The sequence below is a fragment of the Chelonia mydas genome, chromosome 2 (genome assembly GCF_015237465.2).
Source record: "Chelonia mydas isolate rCheMyd1 chromosome 2, rCheMyd1.pri.v2, whole genome shotgun sequence".
Taxonomy (NCBI): domain Eukaryota; kingdom Metazoa; phylum Chordata; order Testudines; family Cheloniidae; genus Chelonia; species Chelonia mydas.
The window spans coordinates 141715614-141740906 of record NC_057850.1 but is presented as its reverse complement, the minus strand read 5'-3'; the positions used below and the strand labels follow the sequence as shown (position 1 = coordinate 141740906).

Genomic DNA, 25293 nt, shown 5'->3' with positions numbered 1-25293 from the left:
GTATCTCCTATTTGTGTCTCTGTATATATCTGCACGACAGGGTTTTCAACAGCACAGGCTTTTGAAAATCTGGCTTCTAGTATCATGGCTGTTATTTTCATTACATGGTAATTAGTTCAATACCACAAGCAGTACAGAGCATATGAGTAAATATCTTGCTACTGGTATAAACAATGTAGTGTGCCCAGATAATATGGAAGTCATGTCTTGTAAAGACACATGTAGTAATAATAATTATTAAATCACAGTTGTGTTGTAAAATTTAGCTGCTCCATTCTTTAATAGTATAAGAAAGAGGATAAATCGGTTGGGTAAACCCAAACACAACCTGATTAATTTTGTAGAGTATCATTTATTAAGTGCTAAAACAGAATTAGAAATGTGTATATTGAGCTATAAGAGAAGAATTATCACTTTAGCATCCACTGCTCTTTCTCATTAATTTATTTGATCTTTCCCCCAAGGTTTGGAGAAGCAGTTAATGGAAACCTAGTGATTGGTACGTTGGCGTGGCCTTCTCCATGGGTAATTGTAATTGGTTCATTCTTCTCTACATGTGGTGCTGGTCTACAGAGTCTTACTGGTGCACCCCGGCTGTTGCAGGCTATTGCAAGAGATGGCATAATACCATTTCTTCAAGTGAGCTACTTTTTTCAGTGTTTTAAATGCATTTACATTTAAATTGCATTTATATTGTTGACTAAAATATATTTTTAATTATTTTTATTCCTGTTACCACTGCAGAGCCATGAAAGTGTGATGGTATGTCTATACTGCAATCCAAGGTATAATTGCAGCTAGGGTAGACCTACCTATGCTAGCTTTACTTGTGCGAGCATTGCTAAAAATAGCAGCGTAGATATGGTGGTGCAGGCTTCAGCAATGCGAGTTGGTACTCAGGATTATGGATGGGCTTGTAGAGCCTGCACTGAACTCCATGTTACCTCAACTACACTACTATTTTTAGCAATGCTAGCACAGGTAAAGCTAATGGAGGTATGTTTACCTGACCTGCAGTCACACCTTGGATTGCAGTATAGACATACCTTGAGCTGAAGCTAGATTTTAATTGCATTTTAAAAAAAAGTAAATCAAGTTGCATTTGCAGACCACACTCTATCCTTATGTATCTCTGTGCTGTTTTATTGTCTTTATTCTTCAAACAATCAAGTTGTGCACTATGAAACTGAGGCAGAATTGGGCCCACAGAAGTTTTTACGAGTGGAAATGCAAAAGCCAGAAAATAACTAGCAACTTAACTTTCAGATTCCAGTTCAGGCACTTTTTATTTGTAAACAGAGTAAATTTGATGTGGACATGGAACTACATGATACTGTTTTGGAGTCACTTATAGAAAAGGTTGAGAGCAACAATTTAAGTTCTTACTCATTCTGCAAATTATATAAACTAAGACAGGTATAACAGCTATTTCCCTGCTGTTCTGTCATTAGCTCTGAACTACAAGGCCTGATTGTGACTGAGATGAAGATTATGTAGCTTTTCTCTGAATTGGATAGTTTGGCAAGTGTAGAGTGTACAGTCTCCCAGGTATTCTAGTGCCTGGGCAAAATTGGGTTATCCATGAAAAGCCAGACCATCTTAAAGAGCTTGCAAAAACAGTAACCTCCCCATTGATGAAGGCGGTCTAAATCAAGTTATTAAGGTACTGCATATGCTTGGTCTCTTGCTGGATGCATCTTTGTGCCTACACTTACATATAAAAGCAAAGGACGAAAAATGCCACCATCCAGAAAGACAATGCAAAGACTTTTGTAAGGCACTATACCTGTAATTAACTGAAAAAGCCTACCTAGAAGTGACAGCTGTTACAACACTCTGTGGGTGCCTGCTAAGGAAGAGCGGAGAGTGGCGGCTGCTGGCCAGACACCCAGCTCTGAAGGCAGCTTCGCTGCTGCCAGCAGCAGCGCAGAAGTAAGAGTGGCAACACATTATACCATGCCAATATTACTTCTGCGCTGCTGCTGGCAGCGGGACTGCCTTCAGAGCTGGGTGCAAGGCCAGCAGCTGCGATTCTCCAGCAGCCCAGCCATTGCTTAAATTGTGCTAAGGCTTCTCCAGCACCTCATGCATTAAAAATTAAGCTCTGCCCCCATTTCCATCCTTACATGCTACATTCAGTATGTACTGTAGAGTTTCAAATTATGGATAAATCACTATGCAAGCTTTTAGTCACTGACTACAGTGGAATGAGCAAATAACCCTATAGCAGCACAAGTAGTTCATCATCCCTGCCTCTTAGTTCAGCCAAAATAAATATTAAAAACTATTAAAAAAACCTGAAAATTAAAATAAAAATGAAAACATGGCTGCAGCAGAAGCAAAAATGTTAACTCAGTCATTTTCCTTTTATTCTGACAAATTCTCACTCTTTTGGACAAGACTGGAAAATGACTATTGTTAGGAGGCATAGAAAAATATTCAACAGTGGGTAGATACTGGATTGTTTTGGTTTCTATCTCTTAAGGATAGAATGGGTTGGGCTTGTTCTGAAAGGCAGTGCTGCTTTTTTTCTCGTGAGACTTGGCAACGGCTGCTGTTGGCCGGCAGGGAGCTGAGCAGAGACAGGGCCAACCAGCAGCTCCTCCTAATTCCCCACTTTATATAACTTGTCCAAGGGGATAGGAGCTGGTGTGAGCTCTAGAGAGGCATCATCTAGTGTGTGATGGTGGCAGTAATGGGAGGAGTGGGGGAAAAACCTTTGGGAGAGGAATTAGAGTGGGACAAGCTCAGTTAGGAGAATCTGAGGAGGGGACTGGGGCTGGGAAGAAGTTGTATGAAGAGAAGGGAGTTGGAGAGAGGTGTGGGGAACTTGTGGGTGAGGAGAAGGCAGCTAAGGAAGGAGGGACTTGTTGGAAGGAGCTGAATATTGGGGACACAGAATAGGGGCCAGGACAGGGAGAGGTGAGAGGTGAATCAAAGAGACAGATGGGGGACAAGAGAGAAATGTAATCATTTTGAGGAGTAAATAGAAAGGGGATATTTGGCAATGAGGGAACAAAAGGTGGGATGACTGCAGAGGTTTCACAGAGGAGAGAATGGTCTTGAGGAAAGAGGAGACTGCAAAAGGAGGGACATGAGAGTTGTCTGCAGGAGGATTAGAGAATTTGTAGATTGGGATGAGTTTCAAGGAAGATGTGTAGAGATGATGAAGTGTTTGGAGGTAGAGGGAAGAGAGCATGAAGAATTCACAGTGGTGCAAAGGTGTGAGGGAACATGAGACATTTGAAATATGGTGAGAGATGTTTGAGGAAAATTAGGGTCTAGAAAGAGAATGAGAGTTTGAATGAAAGAGATGGAAGATTGAAGGGTCTCTATAGGGAAAAGGGAGGGACAGTTGTGGTATGGAGAATGAGAGTGAGGAGAAACTGGATGTTTAGAAAGAGAACAGGTGGAAACATTGGGGTTTCAATCCTTATGGTTATGTGGAGAGAGGAGAAGGGAACATATACTGCTGTGTGTATTCTTTGGAACCTTGAGAGAAGACTTTGTCCCTGCTACCCCCAAAAACTTTATGCGAAAAATTACCTGAGTGGATCTGGCCATGAGCTCTCTCATATCCCATGTCTCAGCAACTGGGCTCCTTCTACTGATTTATGGTAGGGTTCTCTGTAGGTTCCCTTTAGTATATTTTGAGAACTATATATTGAACAGATTTACTCATTTTACTGTATATTTTAATTGAATTAGGTATTTGGTCATGGAAAAGCAAATGGTGAACCAACGTGGGCACTACTTCTCACTGCTTGTATTTGTGAGATAGGAATTCTCATAGCTTCCCTGGATAGCGTAGCACCAATTCTTTCAATGTAAGTATGCATGTGAAACTTGACATTATTTTTTTAAAAGCTTAATATATTGTTGAAATTGAATAACTTAGTTATCAAGACTTTTTCTTGTCTTTGAAATACTTTTCAGATCATATTGTTAGTAAAGCTCACAGTTAACCTGAAGAGAATCTAGACTGACAAAATATGATAAAAGCCTTAGGCTAATGCTAAATTAAATCAATGCTTAACTGAAATAGACTTCTATACATTATTTGACTTAGTACTGCAGACATTCTCATAAAAAAATTAACACTATCTGAAATCAACACAGGCCATATTAAATGGACTCAAATCTAGCTAAATGAGAGATTACACAAACTAATTCTGATTATGGAGTTATCATCTAGCGGGGGAATTTCTAGTGAGATCCCACCGGGATCTATTCTTGTCTCAATGCTATTGAATATTTTTACCAGTGATTTGGAAGAAAATATAAAATCATTGATGGTAAAGTTTGCAGATGCCAGAAAATAGGTGAAATGGTAAATAATGCCGGGGACAAGTCAGTTCTACAGAGCAGGGTGGGTCACATTGGCTAGGTGGGCTCACTTGAACAAAATGTATTTTAGTCCATCTAAATAAAAGATCGTACATCTGGGAACCAAGAATGTAGGTAACGTTTATAGAATAGAATACTGTTTTGACAAGCAGTGACTCTGAAAAGGACTTAAAGGTTATGGTGGATAACCCTGTGTGATACAGCTAAGACAGTAAATGCAATACTTTCATAGACTGCTAGGCCAGAAGGGATCACTGTGATCATCCAGTCTAATCTCCTGGACAGCAGAGACCATAGAACCGTCCCAAAATAATTCCTAGCACGTATCTTTTAGATAAACATTCAATCTAGATTTAAAAATTGTCAGTGATAGAGAATGTACCACAACCCTTGGTGAGTTGTTCCAATTGTTACTCTCACTGTCAAAAGTGTACACCTTATTTCTAGTCTAAATTTGTTTAGCTTCAACTTCCAGCCATTGGATCATGTTATATTTTTCTTGGCTAGATTGAAGAGTCCATTATTAAATATTTGTTCCCCATATAATGTAGGTACTTATAAACTGTAATCAAGTTAACCCTTAACCATCTCTTTGCTAAACTAAATAGATTGAACTCCTTGAGACTATCATTTAAAGGCATGTTTTCTAATCCTTTAATCATTCTCCTGGCTCTTCTCTGAACCCTCTCCAATTTATCAACATCTGCATTGAATTGTGGACATCAGAACTGGACACAATATTCCAGCCAGTGGTCACATGCCAAATGCAGAGATAATATTAACCTCTCTATTGCTGCTCAAGATTCCCCTGTTTATGCATCCCAGGATAGCATTAGTGTTATACTTAGAAGCACATGGAACCTTTTTAAATGGGATAAGTCCCATGGCAATACACCTTTCTTTTACTGTAATAAGTTCCCATACAAGCCTATGGACCTTGCTGTGTCACACTGGAGCTGTCAATCACAAGGTATTCAAGGTTGTTCTTAATTAGCATTATTTTGAGTTGTTACTAGGAGGATCCACAGCTGTTTCTTATCTTGTCCCTCTGGCTCAACTTCTTATCTTGTCCTTGGGGGTGTATGCCTTTGCTTTAGGGTCATCCATCCCGGTGATTCTGGTAATAAAGTTTGTGCCTCTCGACTCCTCCACTCCCCTCTTGACTATTCAGCCCAGCTGTCTCTTCTCAGTTAATCAGTATACCATACATTCTTCACTCACACACCAAACAGTATATAAGGCAATAATTACAGCCATAAAACTTCTATCCTTCTAAGAACAATCATTAGCACAATCAGCAAAGAATAAACTCAGAACAATTTCTTCTTACTAATTCAAAGCTAGCAAAATGGAGGACAATTTACTTGAGACAATTTCTCTCCATTAGACTTTTGGCCTACATTAGCCCTTTTTGACCACAGTGTCACAGTGGGAGCTCAAGTTCAGCTGATTATCCACCACAACCCCCAAATCTTTTTCAGAGTTACTGTTTCTCAGGATAGAGTCTCCCATCAAGTAAGAATGGCTTGTATTCTTTATTTCTTGGATATGTAAGTAAGGAAACATGGTGTAGATGTAGAGAGGTGGTATTACCTTTATATATGGTATAAGTGAGACCTTACTGGTATACTGTGTCCAGTTTTGATGTTCACACTTCAGAAATGATGCTGACAATTGGAAATGGTTAAAAGAGCTGTCAATCCATCTATTGTGCTTGTATCACCCTAATTATTGTGGTATCTGAGTGCCTGACAGGGTATAATGTATCTTTCTAGCGTTATAACTGTGCTAGTCCCAGGACATTAGAGAGGTGAGTGAGGTAATATCTTTTATTGGACCAACTTCTGTTGGTGAAAGACACAAGCTTTTGAGCTACACAGAGCTCTTCAAACAATAAATCATAGGCTTAGAAGATAGTGATGTAACGTATGTTTAACTCAATAACTCATCCTGAAAACCTCTTTCATATTTCTTTCAATCAGGTTAATTTCTCTAGTAATTTACCCACAGTATTGCAATAAGCAGCTGTTTTCCATACTTTTATATTTTAAAATATTGCTAATGTCAAATTACTTTCCTATTTTAAAGGTAATTCCAGTACCTTTGAATAAAATGTAATAAAATGTGGGGTGGTTTGACATTGACAGTAAGCTAGACTAAATCTTACAATATACCAGTGACCATAGCTATTGCATACAAAACTGTCTCTTGCCTTAAAACTTTAAGTATCAGGGGGTAGCCATGTTAGTCTGTATCCACAAAAACAACAAGGAGTCCGGTGGCACCTTAAAGACTGACAGATTTGTTTGGGCAAAAGCTTCACGGGTAAAAAACTCACTTCTTCAGATGCAGCATGCTTATCCACGAAAACTTATGTCCAAATAAATCTGTTAGTCTTTAAAGTGCCACTGCACTTCTTGTTGTTTCTAAAACTTTAAGTGCATCAGTAGCATTTTTCTTTTTAAATTTTCTCCTATCGGCAGTGATATCTTTAACCAAAAGAATTATGTGTAAACAGTTACAAAAAAATGACTCATCATTGTCTAAGAAGGATGCTTAATTATTTGATCTGAACACTTTATGGGCACAGCTTTAATCTGGTGTTTGTCTAAGTTTTAGAGAGGAGAAGGGAAATAAGAAGGGACATGCTAAAAGTATGTGAAATAATGCAACAGGGAATGTAGACTGGGCATTTTTATTAATCTTTTCTAAAATACAAGACCAAAGGGACAGTCAGTGAAATTAAAAGGATCTAAATTTAAAAGTGAAAAAAAAAGAAATACTTTTTAACAAAACATACCACTTGTGGAACTTAGTCACTACAGTATAACATGCTACAAAGAGATTAGTAAAATTTTAAAAAGGATTAGAGTTTTATATGAATAACAAAAAGATGCCTTAAGTTACAGTAGCAAAGACTTTTGATAAAAGTTTTATGAGGGATGTAAACCCTGTTTCGTGTTTCAAGGTATAAGCAAAATTCTAGCTCATTGGAGATAGGAAGAAGCTTTCCATGTTGATAGCTCATTCTTTGATTATCTACTGAAGTGTTTATTGCTTCTTCTTCTGAAACATCTGGTACTGACCTATCAGAGACTGGATAGTATATTAGAAGAATCACTGTTCTGATCTGGCTTTGTAATTCCCATGTTCTGATACTAATCTGAACTTTCTGTAAATATATTTATTTATCCCTACTCTCTTGATAGATTTTGTATGTGAGACTGTAGAGTTCATTTCCCAGTTAAAAGATTTGTCTTTCTTTGCAGGTTTTTTCTAATGTGCTATATGTTTGTGAACTTGGCCTGTGCAGTGCAAACTCTTTTATGCACTCCAAACTGGAGACCTCGTTTCAAGTACTACCATTGGTAGGAAATCTTTTTATGTACACTTCTTATTTAGAAGAGCCAAACCTAATGGCTTAATTTTGGTTTGTATTTGTTGTTTGCTTTGCATTCATTGGACATTTTCGGTAGTAAAACTGTTTTCAACAATTTATCACAACATTAATACAAGATGAAAAATTACAGTAGAGGAGAGGGTTTGGAAAAATATTTTTTTCCCTGTTGATTTCAGTTAGTTCTAAGTTTGATGCAGATGGGAAGCAAGAGAGAAATAGTTATGAACAAGAACACACATAATGATAGTTGTAGTTAAAGGCACATAGGGATCTATTTCAGGAATGGGTGAGGTTCTGTGGACTGCAATGTTCAGGAGGTCAGACTAGACAATCACTTCTGATCTTAAAGTCTATGAGTCTATGAACATAACCTCTATGCAGGCTTAATTCAGCCCCCTTAGTGAATCTATTATCATACAATCTTTAATTACACACTTACATACATAATTACATTTCTACAGGACCCATTGCTCTAGTCCTAAAAAACCCAGTTATCGGAGCACATGATTTTGCCATATAAATGATAGTTATTTTGGACTTAAAGTGGATGCATTGTGTGGAATTCTGAAGTAGTATGCAAATTCCCAGCAAATATCTGTGAAACTCACTGACAATGTGCGTGCTTCAACCCCCTCTAGTTCTGGTCGACAAAGAGGATGACAGCCTACTGCTGCTACTACTGCTGTTAGTTACTTCATTAGCTCAAGGGGCAGAGGTCTGTGCTATAGATGTTAAGGTTCCAACTGTGCTGAAGGTTCATGTCAGTGTCAATATTATTTCACGTGATTCAATTTTTTCCCCCATTTTCTTTTTAAAAAATCTATGAAATCACATACAGAAAACTATGATAAAAATAAAAAGAAAAGGAGTACTTGTGGCACCTTAGAGAAGTAAGCTGTAGCTCACAAAAGCTTATGCTCAAATAAATTTTTTAGTCTCTGAGGTGCCACAAGTCCTCCTTTTCTTTTTGCAAATACAGACTAACACAGCTGCTACTCTGAAACCTATGATAAAAATGTTAAGGTTGCAAAGCCAAGTTCTCAAAAGTTAGGAAATGTCAGAATTAAGTTTGCATTTTATAGATGAGGAAACTGAGACATGCAAAATTAGTTGCCCATGGCCATACCTGAGTGAGTGACAGAACCAGGATTAGACAGAAGGCTTATTGACTCCCAACTCTGTGCACTTTCTTCCAAACCACACTCTGTTACTATCAGTGTTATTGTGTATCCACAATTTCCATTGGCTATAGTTACAGTCATGAGTGCTCACAGCTTCTGAAAAATCAGATCCAAGATGTCTGAAGTTGGGCACTCCAAAAAAAAACAAAAAAAAATATGAGAACACAATTAGTAGCAACCCATGAAAGCAATGAAGAAATTAGAGCTTCTGTGAAAAAGGTGATAAGAATCTTTTAAATATGGAAAGTGTTAGGCAAGTTAATGATTTAATTAGTGTTGATGTGACACGCAGGAGTGCTGCAAAGAGACTTATTTCTTTTTTTAAATTTCCTGTTCCCAATCATCTGATATGGATCAGGATTACCCTGTCATGTGGCAGGGTCATCTCACTGTCCCCAGTGGCACTATTACACATCTTCTCTTTCATTTGAAAAGCAAAAGCAAACATGACATCATAACTGAAAAAAAAGCCTTGCTGCAAACTAATAGAGCCAACATCCTAATTTTTTATAAAATGTAAACAGATTATATGACACCGTACCTTCCCCCTAACCCTTTCAGCCCCCAAAACATCAATCAACTACTAAATTTTAGTACTGCAGCACTGTCACTTGAGCTAAAGGACTTTAGCTGGAAGCATGAAAAGGCTGTTATCCTCTCCTGACCAGCCACTGGAAGAGGACAGACAACATATTGAAGGAGAGTTACATGTGCTGAAGTAGCCTGCTTTTACAGATACCATAGCCAAGGACATATATTTGGCAAATTTTCTGAGGGATAGCATTAATAAGTGGCTCAGGCTTGGATGTGCCCTATTTGAGATCATAGAAACATAGAATCATAGACTATCAGGGTTGGAAGGGACCTCAGGAGGTCATCTAGTCCAAACCCCTGCTCAAAGCAGGACCAATCCCCAACTAAATCATCCCAGCCAGGGCTTTGTCAAGCCTAACCTTAAAAATATCTAAGTAAGGCGATTCCACCACCTCCCTAGGTAACGCATTCTAGTGTTTCACCACCCTCCTAGTGAAAAAGTTTTTCCTAATATCCAACCTAAACCTCCCCCACTGCAACTTGAGACCATTACTCCTCGTTCTGTCATCAGCTACCACTGAGAACAGTCTAGATCCATCCTCTTTGGAACCTGCTTCCAGGTAGTTGAAAGCAGCTATCAAATCCCCCCTCATTCTTCTCTTCCACAGACTAAACAATCCCAGTTCCCTCAGCCTCTCCTCATAAGTCATGTGTTCCAGTCCCCTAATCATTTTTGTTGCTCTCCGCTGGACTCTTTCCAATTTTTCCACATCCTTCTTGTAGTGTGGGACCCAAAGCTGGACACAGTACTCCAGATGAGGCCTCACCAATGTCGAATAGAGGGGAATGACACATCCCTCGATCTGCTGGCAATGCCTCTATCTATACATCCCAAAATGCCATAGGCCTTCTTGGCAACAATGGCACACTGTTGACTCATATCCAGCTTCTTGTCCACTGTAACCCCTAGGTCCTTTTCTGTAGAACTGGTGCCGAACCATTCGGTCCCTAGTCTGTAGCGGTGCTTGGGATTCTTCCGTCCTAAGTGCAGGACTCTGCACTTGTCCTTGTTGAACCTCATCAGATTTCTTTTAGCCCAATCCTCTAATTTGTCTAGGTCCCTCTGTATCCTATCCCTACCCTCCAGCGTATCTACCTCTCCTCCCAGTTTCATGTCATCTGCAAACTTGCTGAGGGTGCAATCCACACCATCCTCCAGATCATTTATGAAGATATTGAACAAAACCGGCCCCAGGACCAACCCTTGGGGCACTCCACTTGATACCGGATGCCAACTAGACATGGAGCCATTGATCACTACCCGTTGAGCCTGACAATCTAGCCAACTTTCTATCCACCTTATAGTCCATTCATCCAGCCCATACTTCTTTAACTTACTAGCAAGAATACTGTGGGAGACCGTGTCAAAAGCTTTGCTAAAGTCAAGGAACAACACGTCCACCGCATTCCCCTCATCCACAGAGCCAATTATCTCGTCATAGAAGGCAATTAGATTAGTCAGGCATGACTTGCTCTTGGTGAATCCATGCTGACTGTTCCTGATCACTTTCCTCTCCTCTAAGTGCTTCAGAATTGATTCCTTGAGGACCTGCTCCATGAATTTCCCAGGGACTGAGGTGAGGCTGACTGGCCTGTAGTTCCCCAGATCCTCCTTCTTCCCTTTTTTAAAGATGGGCACTACATTAGCCTTTTTCCAGTCGTCCGGGACTTCCCCGGTTCGCCATGAGTTTTCAAAGATAATGGCCAATGGCTCTGCAATCACATTCGCCAACTCCTTTAGCACTCTTGGATGCAGCGCATCCGGCCCCTTGGACTTGTGCTAGTCCAGCTTTTCTAAATAGTCCCGAACCACTTCTTTCTCCACAGAGGGCTGGTCACCTCCTCCCCATGCTGTGCTGCCCAGTGCAGCAGTCTGGGAGCTGACCTTGCTCGTGAAGACAGAGGCAAAAAAAAGAGATCTGGATTCCCAGCTTGTGATCAGTAATAAGTTCTATGAAGTTCACAGAACTGTTAACACCAGGTTGTAGTATTGAGTCTACAACTAAGGGTGAAATTTTGGTCACACTGAAGTCAATGGGAATGTGATTCCAGGATTTTCCCTTGGTTAAAGCATTGTGCATTTTCCCTTAGGCCAAAGGGTATTTTAATTGGGAGGAAAAAAAATAATATTTATGTCTTGTCTGGAGTCTCAGCTCTTTGTGTGAACTGCTGAAGTGCAATGCCCTGAGGTGGTTGCCTAGAGTGTTAATAGAATTTTGGGGATGTTTGGCAACAAACCAAAAACAGGCTGTGCCTTGTGAAAAACAGATAGGAAGTTGGAATTTTTGATTTGATTTGATTGGGGATTGGTCCTGCTTTGAGCAGGGGGTTGGACTAGATGACCTCCTGAGGTCCCTTCCAACCCTGATATTCTATGATTCTATGACACCTTGTAACTTGGCCAAATCTAAACAGATTTTCTTGAAGCCAACAAAAGGCATCTTGTTGACTCCAGGACAATCCACTTGCCAAATTTCAAAGGCTTGCTGCGAGTATAAGAGCTCTGTAAAAATAGTGTGTACGAATTTTTAATAAAGGAATATAGTATACAGCCCAAATCTGTCATTGCTGGTACTCATCAGATAATCTTTTGTTTATAAACCTCATCCTATTTCTGCCTGGTGTGATTTAAACAAAAACCACAAACCTCTGCATGTTTATTTAATGACCAATTCTTATTTGTGTACTTGTTCTTTTAAAACCTTTTGTCTGCTTATATTTTATTTTTTAAACGTCTACCTTTTTCTGTTTTTCAACTTTGACATTTTTTTTAACCATTTTAAGTCCCAATCTGTCTTTTTTTAATCTTTATATTAAAAAGGTTTCTTAGTCTCTTACCACAATGGATACTTATCATACACCAGTTTTTATTAGCACATGACATACTTAAGTCACCATATCAGTAGATATATCATACTTCATTGACTGAATTTAACAAGAATATTGTTCATATTGGCTGTTTTTACATGGATTTATATAGATAATATAAATAATGAAGAATATTTTTTGAAGTTTAAAATAGACTTGAAAGTTATAGATGTTAAATAACGTTAAGACCTGTTTAAAACTTGAAGAGAGTTGTAGGCACAAGTAGAGAGATTCAGAATTGAACATTGAAGGCATATATTGTATTCAGTTTTCAGCATTTTCAGAATGATTATTAAAATTGTTGACAATGCATTTAAATTATGAAATAGCCTTTTTTGTTAGAGAGGTCTTTCTGGGAGTTAGTTTAATGGAAGAATTGACTTTGTAGTACATTTGCATGCATGTTATAAATTCAAAAATGTGCTTCTTTTTAGGGCTCTTTCATTCCTGGGGATGAGTTTATGTTTTGCCTTGATGTTCATTTGCTCTTGGTACTATGCTTTGATTGCCATACTAATTGCAGGATGTATTTACAAGTACATAGAATATAGAGGGTAAGAGGATGTATTTTATTGATTTGTTATATTTAATTAATTTTTTTATTGGGGAATGAATACCAGGAAAATATGAAATGTTACGCTTGAATGTTAATATCAAGTAGCAAGCTTTAAAAAGTGACATGGTCTTGAAGCCCTAAAATTCCAGCTGTTCTGCAGGAAATTTCAAGGAAAATGACATATGTGAGTATGTATGAAAAAGGCACTCCTTTCTGCAAGGCAGATGGAATGTCAAAGTACCAAGACGCTCTGTATCTGTTTATACAAACACATAATGCACAGAAAAGCCAGAAAATTATTTGACGTCTGGGAAAATGTCTTGCCGAGAGAGACTTGAGTTCATTATTAGCTTATCAAAAAGATCAAGAAGTGACTTAATTAGGGTGTATATATACCCTTATGCAGGAAAAAAACAGGTATTAAAGGCACAAAAAGAGCCAATGTCTCAAACCTGAAGACAGATAAATTCAAATTTTTTAATTAGGCACACGTTTTTAACTGTGAGAGTAATTAAATATTGAAACTACCATGGGACATGGTGGAATAATTGATTGTCATTCTCTTTATAACAGCCCTTAACGTATTTGACGACTGTTATCAGATCCACTCATAGTCTTCTTCTTTTGAGACTAAACATGCCCTGTTTATTAAACTTTTTCTCATATGTCAGTTTTTCTAAACTTTTTATTATTTTTGTTGCTCTCCTCTGGACTCTCCCTAATTTGTCCACAGCTTGCATAGACATACCCATGCTAGTTCTGTTCCAGCTTGCAGAACTAACTTGGGTGTGTCTATTTGAGTTTGGTATCTCATGCCCAGCTCCAACTGTAGATGAAATGTAGATGAAAAATCTTTTGTTTTGTATTCTTTTTCTTGCTGATCTTCAATGAAGTATGCTGTTTGGTCAAACAAAAAAGATACAGATGACTAGGCACCATTGACTAGGCACCATTGAAGACAAAGAAGCTTGTAAATTGTCTTGCATTAATCTAAATTTTGGAAATAATGAGATGAACATAACATTCATGATCACATGTGGATTATGTGATATCTGGAAAATATTTTGTGCTACTCAAAATCTGGTTATTAATGGAGTAACTCTGATATCCAGTCAGTCTGTGAATAAAAATTAATCAAAAGTGTGCATTCTTGTGCATAGAGAATCCTGTAATCTAGAAATCATGACTGATGGATTGACCAAGACCATAGAGGCAGTTGATATGTTCAGTTTTTGGTGCCAGAACTTTTTTCCCCTTCACTGTTTCATCTGCTCAGCAAGTGCATCACAATTTTTTTGCGGCCTCTGTAAATAGCTGCTCTGAGCTCTCCAGGCCTCAGACTTTGGGCTGTGAGGGCAGTCTTTCCTTTTTTCCCTGTTCTTCCTCTACTTCCTTATCCTTAATATTAACATGGCACCCATTAAATGGATTTAAAAACTAGCTGATAGTTCTCAAAATGTAATTGTAAACAGGAAATAATCATTAAATGGGTATGTTTCTATGGAAATGCCTCAGGGATTGATTCTTGGCCCTATGCTATTTATCAATTACCTGGAGGATAACATAAAATCATCACTGATAAAGTTTGCGTATGACACAAAGATCATATGACTCGTAAACAGTGAAGAGGACAAGTCACTGATTCAGAGTGATCTGAATTGCTTGGTAAACTGGCCTCAAGCAAAAAATATGCATTTTAATGATAAATGTAAATACACACATTTAAGAACAAAGAAGGTATACAGAATGAAGCAGTGACTCTGAAAAAGATTTGGGGGTTATGGTGGATAATCAGCTAACCGCGTGCTCCTGGTGTGATGCTGTTGCCAAAAGGGCTAGACCCTTGAATTCATAAACAGGGTACTATCAAGTAGTAGTAGAGAGGTTATTTTACTTCTGTATTTTGCACTACTGCAAACACTACTGGAATACTGTGTCTGGTTCTGGTGCCAACAATTCAAGAAGGATGTGGAAGAATTGGAGAGAGTTCAGAGAAGAGCTATGAGAATGATTAAAGGATTAGAAAACATATCTTACAGGGATAGATGCAAGGAGCTCAATCTATTTAGTTTAACAAAGAGAAGGTTTAGGGGTGACTTAATTACAGTCTATAAATACCTACATGGAGAACAAATAGTTGTTAGTGGGCTCTTCAGTCTAGCCGAGAAAGGTACAACAGAATCCAATGGCTGGAAGTTGAAGCTAGACAAATTCAGACTGGAAATAAGGGGTAAATTTTTAGTAGTCAGAGTAATTAATCATTGGAACAATTTACCAAGCGTTGTAGTGGATTCCCCATCACTGACACTTTTAAAATCAGGATTGTATGGTTTTTCTAAAAGATTTGCTCTAGGAATTACTTTCAGAAAGTTCTATGGCCTGTATTGTACAGAAGGTCAGACTAGATGATCACAGTGGTCCCTTCTGGGCTTGGAATCTATGAATCTATAGCAGGGGTTGGCAACCTTTCAGAAGTGGTGTGCTGAGTCTTCATTTATTCACTCTAATTTAGGGTTTCGCATGCCAGTAATACATTTTAATGTTTTTAGAAGGTCTCTTTCTATAAGTCTTTAATATATAACTAAATTATTGTATGTAAAGTAAATAAGGTTTTTAAAATGTTTAAGAAGCTTCATTTAAAATTAAATTAAAATGTAGAGCCCCCCAGACTGGTGGCCAGGCCCCGGGCACTGTGAGTGCCACTGAAAATCAGCTCCCGTGCCACCTTTGGCACGCATGCCATAGGTTGCCTACCCCTGATCTATAGGAATCTATGAAGGATAAATTTAAGCAATCTTGCATGAACTTGTGAACTCAGACAGGAAGAGTGGCTCCCCACATCTTGCAGATCCCATGTGTAACGTCTCCTTGACTACATTAATGTACCTGGTGGACATATTTGGCAAAATGAATGCACTGAAACTAATACTTCAAGGTAGGAATACAAATATACTAGTTATGAAAGAGAAAACTGGGGGAACTGATAAAATAACTTTGTCATTGGAGTTGCCACATTGAAAAGGGAAAGGAGTACTTGTGGCACCTTAGAGACTAACCAATTTATTTGAGCATAAGCTTTCGTGAGCTACAGCTCACTTCATTGGATGCATACTGTGGAAAGTACAGAAGATCTTTTTATACACACAAACCATGAAAAAATGGGTGTTTACCACGACAAAAGGTTTTCTCTCCCCCCACCCCACTCTCCTGCTGGTAATAGCTTATCTAAAGTGATCACTCTCCTTACAATGTGTATGATAATCAAGTTGGGCCATTTCCAGCACAAATCCAGGTTTTCTCCCCACGCCCCCCACAAACCCACTCTCCTGTTGGTAATAGCTTATCTAAAGTGATCACTCTCCTTACAATGTGTATGATAATCAAGGTGGGCCATCTCCAGCACAAATCCAGGGTTTAACAAGAACGTCTGGGGGGGGGGATAGGAAAAAACAAGGGGAAATAGGTTACCTTGCATACCCCCCCCCCCCCAGAGGTTCTTGTTAAACCCTGGATTTGTGCTGGAGATGGCCCACCTTGATTATCATACACATTGTAAGGAGAGTGATCACTTTAGATAAGCTATTACCAACAGGAGAGTGGGTTTGTGGGGGGAGAGAAAATCTTTTGTAGTGATAAACACCCATTTTTTCATGGTTTGTGTGTATAAGAAGATCTTCTGTACTTTCCACAGTATGCATCCAATGAAGTGAGCTGTAGCTCACGAAAGCTTATGCTCAAATAAATTGGTTAGTCTCTAAGGTGCCACAGGTACTCCTTTTCTTTTTGCGAATACAGACTAACACGGCTGTTACATTGAAAAGGGAGTTACTGAGATGCCTACAAGGTAATCCAGCTAATGCAGGTAACAATAGCAGTGAATTTAGCACAGTGCAGGCTTCAGAATGGGATAGCAAGCTGAGCATGCATCCAGCATCTGTACCTGGCTTATACTACTCAGACTGAAGCCTATGCTGCACTGACTTCACTGTTATTGTTTCCTGTGTGAGCTGGATTCAGCCTAGCTTAGGGAGGCTAGTCCATGCTGTGTAGACTACTCTTAGACATGTCTAACAAACTAGAGCTGGTTGGAGAGATAAGGTGGTTGAGGTAATACCTTTGATTGGACCAACTTCTGTTGGTGAAAGAGACAAGGTTTCGAGCTTCCACAGAGCTCTTCTTCAGGTTGGAAATTTTCTAAGAAAATGCCTGTTTGCCAGACCTTAGATGTGTCACAGAATATCTCCAGTGACAGATTTTCAGTGGATCAAAGCTGGAGCTCTGATGGAATCCTGCCTGCCAGCTTGCTGGGTTGCTAAGGAGTCTGGGTCTTCTGAGACTTGTGGCTCCAGGGCAGACAGCCATGCCAGGATGTCCAGGCTCCATGCCATGAGCCTGAAAGTCCTGGGTGCCCTGGCTCTGCAGCAGGGAGCATGGAAGCCTGGAGGTTTTGGAATGCGCTTCCAGGGTCTACAGCTCCAGGGCAGTGGTGCCATATGGACTGCCTTGGGCCAGGGAGACACTCCTCCAGGGCTTCCAGATTCCCACTAGCTGACCGAAGTGTCAGGAAGCCATGGGTCCCCAGACAAGGGCAATCTGCGTGATAGGGCTGCTTCAGAGCCACAGAAGCTTCCGAATGCTAATAGCAGTGATGAAGCCAACAAGAACATTAATTTCTGACAGCAGCTGTCAGGCTTGGGGCGCAAATTTTGTTTCAGAAACACCTTATGTTGGTGTTGCTAAAATGATTTTTGGGGGTATTTCTGGTTCTTGGAAAAGTGTAAATAAAATAAGCATGATTTTATTCTGATTTGGAACGAAACTAAATTTCATAAAATGAGAAATTTCCTGCAAGTGGAAATCCCATGTTTTGGCCAGTTCTATATTAGACCACCCATGCATTTTGTCTAGCATATTATTTATCTTTAACCTCTTTAAAAAAGCAGTCATAGTACTCTGAGAAGAATAAAAATATCTGGAGCTTACTGATGCCAAAATAAGAAAAGAACAAGGAACAGTTTTATATACTAAAACAAATTCCCTGCAGCAGAAAAATTCACAGTATAGCTCAAATTCTGCAATGAATTCCTCACAATTGGGGCCAAACTAATTTCTGGCTAGGGTGACCAGATAGCAAGTATGAAAAATCTGTACACTTTTTTTCAGAGGTTGGGGGGTACAGCTGCATATATAAGACAAAGCCCCTAATATCGGGAGGCCCCAATAATATCGGGACATCTGGTCACCCTATTTCTGGTTCTCTCAGTTCTGATATAACAGTAGATAGGAGAGCTATAGAATGAATGAGAATGGATGAGTTGCATCCGAGAGTGCTGAAGGAATTGGCGGCTGTGATTGCAGAGCCCTTGGCCATTATCTTTGAAAACTCATGGCGAACGGGGGAAGTCCCGGATGACTGGAAAAAGGCTAATGTAGTGCCAATCTTTAAAAAAGGGAAGAAGGAGGATCCTGGGAACTACAGGCCAGTCAGCCTCACCTCAGTCCCTGGAAAAATCATGGAGCAGGTCCTCAAAGAATCAATCCTGAAGCACTTACATGAGAGGAAAGTGATCAGGAACAGTCAGCATGGATTCACCAAGGGAAGGTCATGCCTGACTAATCTAATTGCCTTTTATGATGAGATTATTGGTTCTGTGGATGAAGGGAAAGCAGTGGATGTATTGTTTCTTGACTTTAGCAAAGCTTTTGACACGGTCTCCCACAGTATTCTTGTCAGCAAGTTAAGGAAGTATGGGCTGGATGAATGCACTATAAGGTGGGTAGAAAGCTGGCTAGATTGTCGGGCTCAACGGGTAGTGATCAATGGCTCCATGTCTAGTTGGCAGCCGGTGTCAAGTGGAGTGCCCCAGGGGTCGGTCCTGGGGCAGGTTTTGTTCAATATCTTCATAAATGATCTGGAGGATGGTGTGGATTGCACTCTCAGCAAATTTGCAGATGATACTAAACTGGGAGGAGTGGTAGATACGCTGGAGGGGAGGGATAGGATACAGAAGGACCTAGACAAATTGGAGGATTGGGCCAAAAGAAATCTGATGAGGTTCAATAAGGATAAGTGCAGGGTCCTGCACTTAGGATGGAAGAATCCAATGCACCGCTACAGACTAGGGACCGAATGGCTAGGCAGCAGTTCTGCAGAAAAGGACCTAGGGGTGACAGTGGACGAGAAGCTGGATATGAGTCAGCAGTGTGCCCTTGTTGCCAAGAAGGCCAATGGCATTTTGGGATGTATAAGTAGGGGCATAGCGAGCAGATCGAGGGACGTGATCGTTCCCCTCTATTCGACACTGGTGAGGCCTCATCTGGAGTACTGTGTCCAGTTTTGGGCCCCACACTACAAGAAGGATGTGGATAAATTGGAGAGAGTCCAGCGAAGGGCAACAAAAATGATTAGGGGTCTAGAGCACATGACTTATGAGGAGAGGCTGAGGGAGCTGGGATTGTTTAGTCTGCAGAAGAGAAGAATGAGGGGGGATTTGATAGCTGCTTTCAACTACCTGAAAGGGGGTTCCAAAGAGGATGGCTCTAGACTGTTCTCAATGGTAGCAGATGACAGAACGAGGAGTAATGGTCTCAAGTTGCAATGGGGGAGGTTTAGATTGGATATTAGGAAAAACTTTTTCACTAAGAGGGTGGTGAAACACTGGAATGCGTTACCTAGGGAGGTGGTAGAATCTCCTTCCTTAGAGGTTTTTAAGGTCAGGCTTGACAAAGCCCTGGCTGGGATGATTTAACTGGGAATTGGTCCTGCTTCGAGCAGGGGGTTGGACTAGATGACCTTCTGGGGTCCCTTCCAACCCTGATATTCTATGATTCTATGATTCTATGGATGAGGATGAATGACCATGAAGTGATCACAGCATTTCAATAATCAGTGGAGCTCATAGCTTCCCACAGGTTATAGGCACCAGGTAATGAGGTTATTCATAGGTTAGTCTCCAGAAACATCAGTAACAGTTTTGATTAAGAAAAGGAGTACTTGTGGCACCTTAAGAGATTGAGAGTTTTTGGTTCCTAATCATTCCTTTTGCTAAGGAAAATCCTTGCAAAAAAGGTATCTCGTCAGATTGTATATTGAGTTCTTTAACCAATCAAGTCTCACATTCATAGATCCATAGATTCCAAAGCCACAAGGAACCAATATGATCATTGTCTGACCTCCTATATCACAAAAGCCGTAGAACTTCCCCAAAATTATTTGTACAGCATATCTTTTAAAAAAACATTCAATCTTGATTTAAAAATTGTCAGTGATGGAGGATCCACTGCTTACTTACTCTGCTTCCACTATTTACTTACTCTCACTATTAAAAATGTGTGCCTTATTTCCAGTCTACATTTGTCTAGCTTCAACTTCCAACCATTGGATCACGTTGTATGTTTCTCTGCTAGATTGCAGAGACCATTATTAAATATTTGTTCCCCATGTAGGTATTTATAGACTGTCATCAAGTCACACATTAACCTTCTCTTTGTTAAGCTAAATAGATTGAGCTTCTTGAGTCTATCCCTATCAGGCATGTTTTCTAACCCTTTAATCATTTTCATAGCTCTTCTCTGAACTCTCTTAAATTTATCAACATCCTTGAATTGCGAACACCAAAACTGGACAGAGTATTCCAGCAGTGATTGTACCAATGCCAAATACAGAGGTAAAATAACCTCTCTATGCCTATTTGAGATTCCCCTGTTTATGCATCCAAGATTTGCATTAGCCCTTTTGGTCACAGGGAGTTCGTACAATTTTTTTTCTGAGTCACTGCTTTCCAGAATAGGGTCCCCCATCACGTAACTATGGCCTACATTCTTTGTTCCTAGGTGTATACATTTACATTTAGCCATATTAAAACCCATATTGTTTATTTGGGCCAGGCCTAGTGGTCCAGATTGCTCTATATCAGGGTATGTCGACATAGTGCGTGGAATCGAGCCTCCCAGCCTGGGTCAACAGACTCAGGCTCATGGGGCTCATGCTATCACACTAAAAATATCTCTGCAAGCAACTCTTTGAACTTGCGTCTTGGGCTGGAGCTTGGGATCTGAAGCCCCTCCCCCTTCTCTAGGTTTTAGAGCCTGAGTTCTAGCCCAAGCTGCAGCATTTACACAACTATTTTTAGTGTGGTAGCACAAGCACAACTCTGTCAATCCAGAGTGGGAGGCTTGCTGCCGCGGGCTGTGCAGATGTATTATCAGTGACCTATCCTCTTCATTATTTACATGGGGAGCAAAAGCTCCATTGCCAGTTCTGTAGTGAGAGGAATGATTTTTTTTGGTCTTTTGCCAGTGCTCAAATAGCTAACATTTTTATTTAATTTTGCCACCTAAAATATGATTATTGGATTTAGTTTGTTAAATCCTTAGGTTATGGGAGTAACAGGACCAATTTTATGAGGCGAATTGTGATTTACACTGTACAACCCTTCATATAGGATGTCTTTTTTGGATGTGTTCTGTCAGCTAAACAAGTCATTTCATTATAAAGAGACTGTTTTATATTGCATTAGAAAATGTACTCTGTTAATGCAATCCCTTTTTCTATACCTCGAAGAGCTGAAAAAGAGTGGGGTGATGGAATCAGGGGGTTATCCTTGAATGCAGCTCGCTATGCTTTACTTCGGGTTGAACATGGTCCTCCTCACACGAAAAACTGGAGGTAAGAATCCATGAAGTCCCCCTACTTTAAATACGAATAATTTTAGAAGTAGGAATATTGCTGATGATGAAACACTGTGTAGATTTCAGTAATCTTAAAACTAGTGCAGGATTCATACAGAGATATTATGTTTATAAAACAATTAAACTAATAGCCAAAGTTCACTGAAACTAGAATTGGAGTTTGCACATTGCAGTGTGTAACAAGCCATGCTCCGTTCCCACCCTCTCATGCCTAGAAATGTCTGACTCTCCAGTGAGTGGCACCTCCACATTATTTTATTTATATTCCTGCCACCAACCCCAAGAGAATCTTGTGCAGCCAAATATGCAGAGTAGTTTCTTGCCTGTCCCTCAGGGCCAGAGAGGAACAGTGTTATCTCTCCCTTGCATACTGTGCTCAACTAACCAAATTCTTTCTCCCTCACTTCCTTTCTGTGTCTTCTTTTATAGTTTCATCTGATAGCTAAGTGGCTCATCAGCCTCCCAGACTGGTCAGCCAATTAGCTGCAGATTCCCCAGTCAGTCTTCTCCAGGGGAACTAATCAGTGCTTAAGTGATCATAGGGCTGGGAACTTGTTAGCCTCCTGTACTCTGTCACACAGTTATTTTTAGTAATTTATTAATTTATTTTACTTAATAAAATTTCAACTAAATCCAAGTTGATTATAAGTGGCTCCACTACACTTATTTAACATGAGGTTTTATTTTTCTTAATGTTAATGGCCGTTTCTAAAATCCATGTTTTCTTATATTTATTATAATGGCACTTCTTGATAATTAGACTTTGGAAATGACAAGTGGGATAAAAGGCCTGATTATTTCACATTAATTAGACAGTTTTTAATGTTAGAATATTAACCTTCTGAGTGCAATATTTCTGGGAACGTCCTGGTATAGTTTGATGTTGTACTGGTGTAATTGAAGGTAGAATTTGATCTTGCCATTATAATTTAATTAACAATTATGCTGATATTGAAGAAGGAAGTAGAACCCTATACTCTGTCATAGCTATTTTGGATTTATAGCACTGACAAATGTCAGAAAAATAATTTTGTCAATTAAGTAAGCAGATTTGACTCTGAAACAAGAAGATTGCTGAATAATTAACAATCTGCCATTTTTAAGAGTAAAGCTACAACAGAAGGTCAGCAGAGAGTGCTATATATCTCTATAGATATTCTACATTATCAGTTCTCTGACAAAGTTTGATGACCTAAAATTCATCTGGGCTTCTTTGCTTGATAGTTTATCTTGTTTGCAATTGAACACTAGATCATTTGATTATTAATGATTCTGTTATAATTTTAATTTTCTAGTTGTCTTTCTGACTTTTTTTTTTTGAATACTGCAGACCTCAAGTCTTGGTTTTGTTGAATTTGGACTCGGAACAGGTGGTTAAACACCCTAGATTGCTTTCTTTCACCTCTCAGTTGAAGGCTGGTAAAGGATTGACTATTGTGGGCTCTGTACTACAGGGAATCTACTTGGACAAATACATAGAAGCTCAAAAAGCTGAAGAGGTATGCAAAAGGCAACTTGCAGATACTTACAGGTTCTGTTTAGATTCAAGTTTCGATGAAATGGTGCCAGGATTTTCTGAAGATTTAGCATTTTGCATCAATATGGGCTGCTGTAAAGCATTTAAGCAAGGTTAAGTTTTGACTCAAAAAATTTAATGCTTTTATATACTAAAATGAGCTTAGTGATTGGAATCAAATTATGAAAATTCTTTATAAAATTTAGAAGGATATTATTATATCTAGCTATTATTCTGCTAGTTTTCTTAGGATAAATCCAAAGTAGGATAAGGAGGGCTCAGTGGTCTCCCATATGGAGTGGTAAAACACATTCACATAGTGGTTCATATAGAGTGGCTGACTCTAAAAAATGTATATATTTACAGTGGTCACCTTTAAAAACTGGAAAATGTTATTGCAATACTACCTCCGCTTTAGCATAGGGAATGCCTAGAAAATTCCTTGCTAATATTTAATTAAAAAAGCAATTAAAAAGGTTTTGAAGATGCTTTCATGAGCTTGTCTACACTGTGCATTGGTGTGCACCAGGTAGGATGTAAATTCTAGTGCGCATCAACATGTCTCTAACTGGCTGTGTCGACACTACTGGTACACACTAAAAGTTGCCTAGTGCACTCTGATGTCCTGTTTTATACAGTTCTACACGAGTGCACAGAAGGGAATTTCTAGTATGCACCAGCAGGTCTATGCAGCCAGTTAGTGAGAGACATGCTGTTGCATGCTAGACTGTACACCCCAGCTGGTGAACACTACCTTACTATGTAGACAAGCCCCTGTATCTTAGTGTGATACTGACTTTATCACAATGACTACTTTCCTATTCCTACATGAAGTATTGTGGTGAGCTGATATCACACTGTTTAGTGTTAACCACTGTAGGAGAATTGTAAGTCAGATTACCTTTTACTATGCCATTCAAATATTGCTTTACGAAAAATATGTATGTATCTTATTTGGCCATGGAACAGTCCTAATATTTTACTTGGTTAAAACATACAGTTGAAATCAAACTCTTTATATAACAGTTTTTAAAATGCCTTTTTTACAAAATGAAGAAAACTGACTAATCTGGTAGATCTTTGAAGTGACCAGGTCTTCATTCTTTAGGTCATTATAATCTTCCTAATGTAATAGGAAGTGATATTGTCATTCTGGTTGTGAAACCTAAGGAAGTAGAAGGATATAAGTTGGCTGTGAACAGGGTCATCAAGCAGGGGCACCGGAACAGGAGGGCCGGGGGCCATGGCCCTCCCACTTTTCACCATGAGACCCCACCCCCTTCCCATCCTCTTCCCCCCAAGCTCCCACCCCCCTAGTAGGCCAGCAGCTGATGGAGCCCAGCCGGGGAGCCCGGGCAGTTGTGGTCCGCATTGGCTCACCACAGCTGCCCGCATGGCTCTTATCCCAATCCGGCTCCGGCTGAGCGGTGGGGCCTTGGAACCACAGCCCAGCCATAGTAAGAACCATGTGGGCAGTTGTGGGGAGCTGGAGTGGACCATCCATCTTCCTGCAGTGCAAGGGGCCCAAGAGCAGCCTGGAGGATTCGCACTGTCTCCCCAAAGCTGCCCGTGCAGCTCTTACTATGGGGGGCTGTGGCTCCAGGCCTCACCCCTTGGCCAGAGCCAGGTCAGGATAAGAGCCTCACAGGCAGCTGTGGGGGGCCTGGGTCCCTCCGCCTGCCCTGGGCAAGGGGCCCAGGGGGCAGGGACATGGGCAGGGGGCTGCTTCGGCCGACCCTGACCCCAAGTGGGGCAAGGCCAGGCTCCCTAGCCCCACTCCGGCTTCTGGCTTGGCCAGGGGCGGGGCCTCCGGGGGACAAGGAGGGGCCCTGGGGGAAGGGGCAGCACCTTGGGGAAAGAGGATAGCCAGGAGTATTGCTTGTAGCATTTTGATTGTGGGATGGCATTTACAGCTTCTTGGATGACTGTGCTTATTGCAGTCCAGGCTAATACTGTGTCATCCAGGAGCGTGCCAAGTGCATAGAATTTATTTTTCACTGTGACAGAGTACTTGTTAGCAAGTGCTGAGTCTTCACAGATGCATTGTGCCTTATGTATCATAACAGGCATGCTCTTATGTTGAAACCAGGGAGTAACTGCCATTTTAGCAACAAGGAGACGATGGTCAGTATTTGCCAGG

At 40.1% G+C, this 25293-nt stretch overlaps 1 protein-coding gene across 2 annotated transcripts in view; it reads left to right on the top strand.

Annotated features, from left to right (window-relative positions):
* The window catches only part of SLC12A7 (solute carrier family 12 member 7), a 310242-nt gene that overhangs the window by 219958 nt on the left and 64991 nt on the right, over window positions 1-25293 (top strand). For both annotated transcript variants that reach the window (XM_037893370.2, XM_043540293.1), the window contains exons 12-17: window positions 465-639; window positions 3709-3827; window positions 7617-7715; window positions 12825-12944; window positions 21510-21614; window positions 22968-23136. In XM_037893370.2, coding sequence (XP_037749298.1) covers window positions 465-639; window positions 3709-3827; window positions 7617-7715; window positions 12825-12944; window positions 21510-21614; window positions 22968-23136 — 787 coding nt within the window. The remainder of the gene's footprint in view (window positions 1-464; window positions 640-3708; window positions 3828-7616; window positions 7716-12824; window positions 12945-21509; window positions 21615-22967; window positions 23137-25293) is intronic.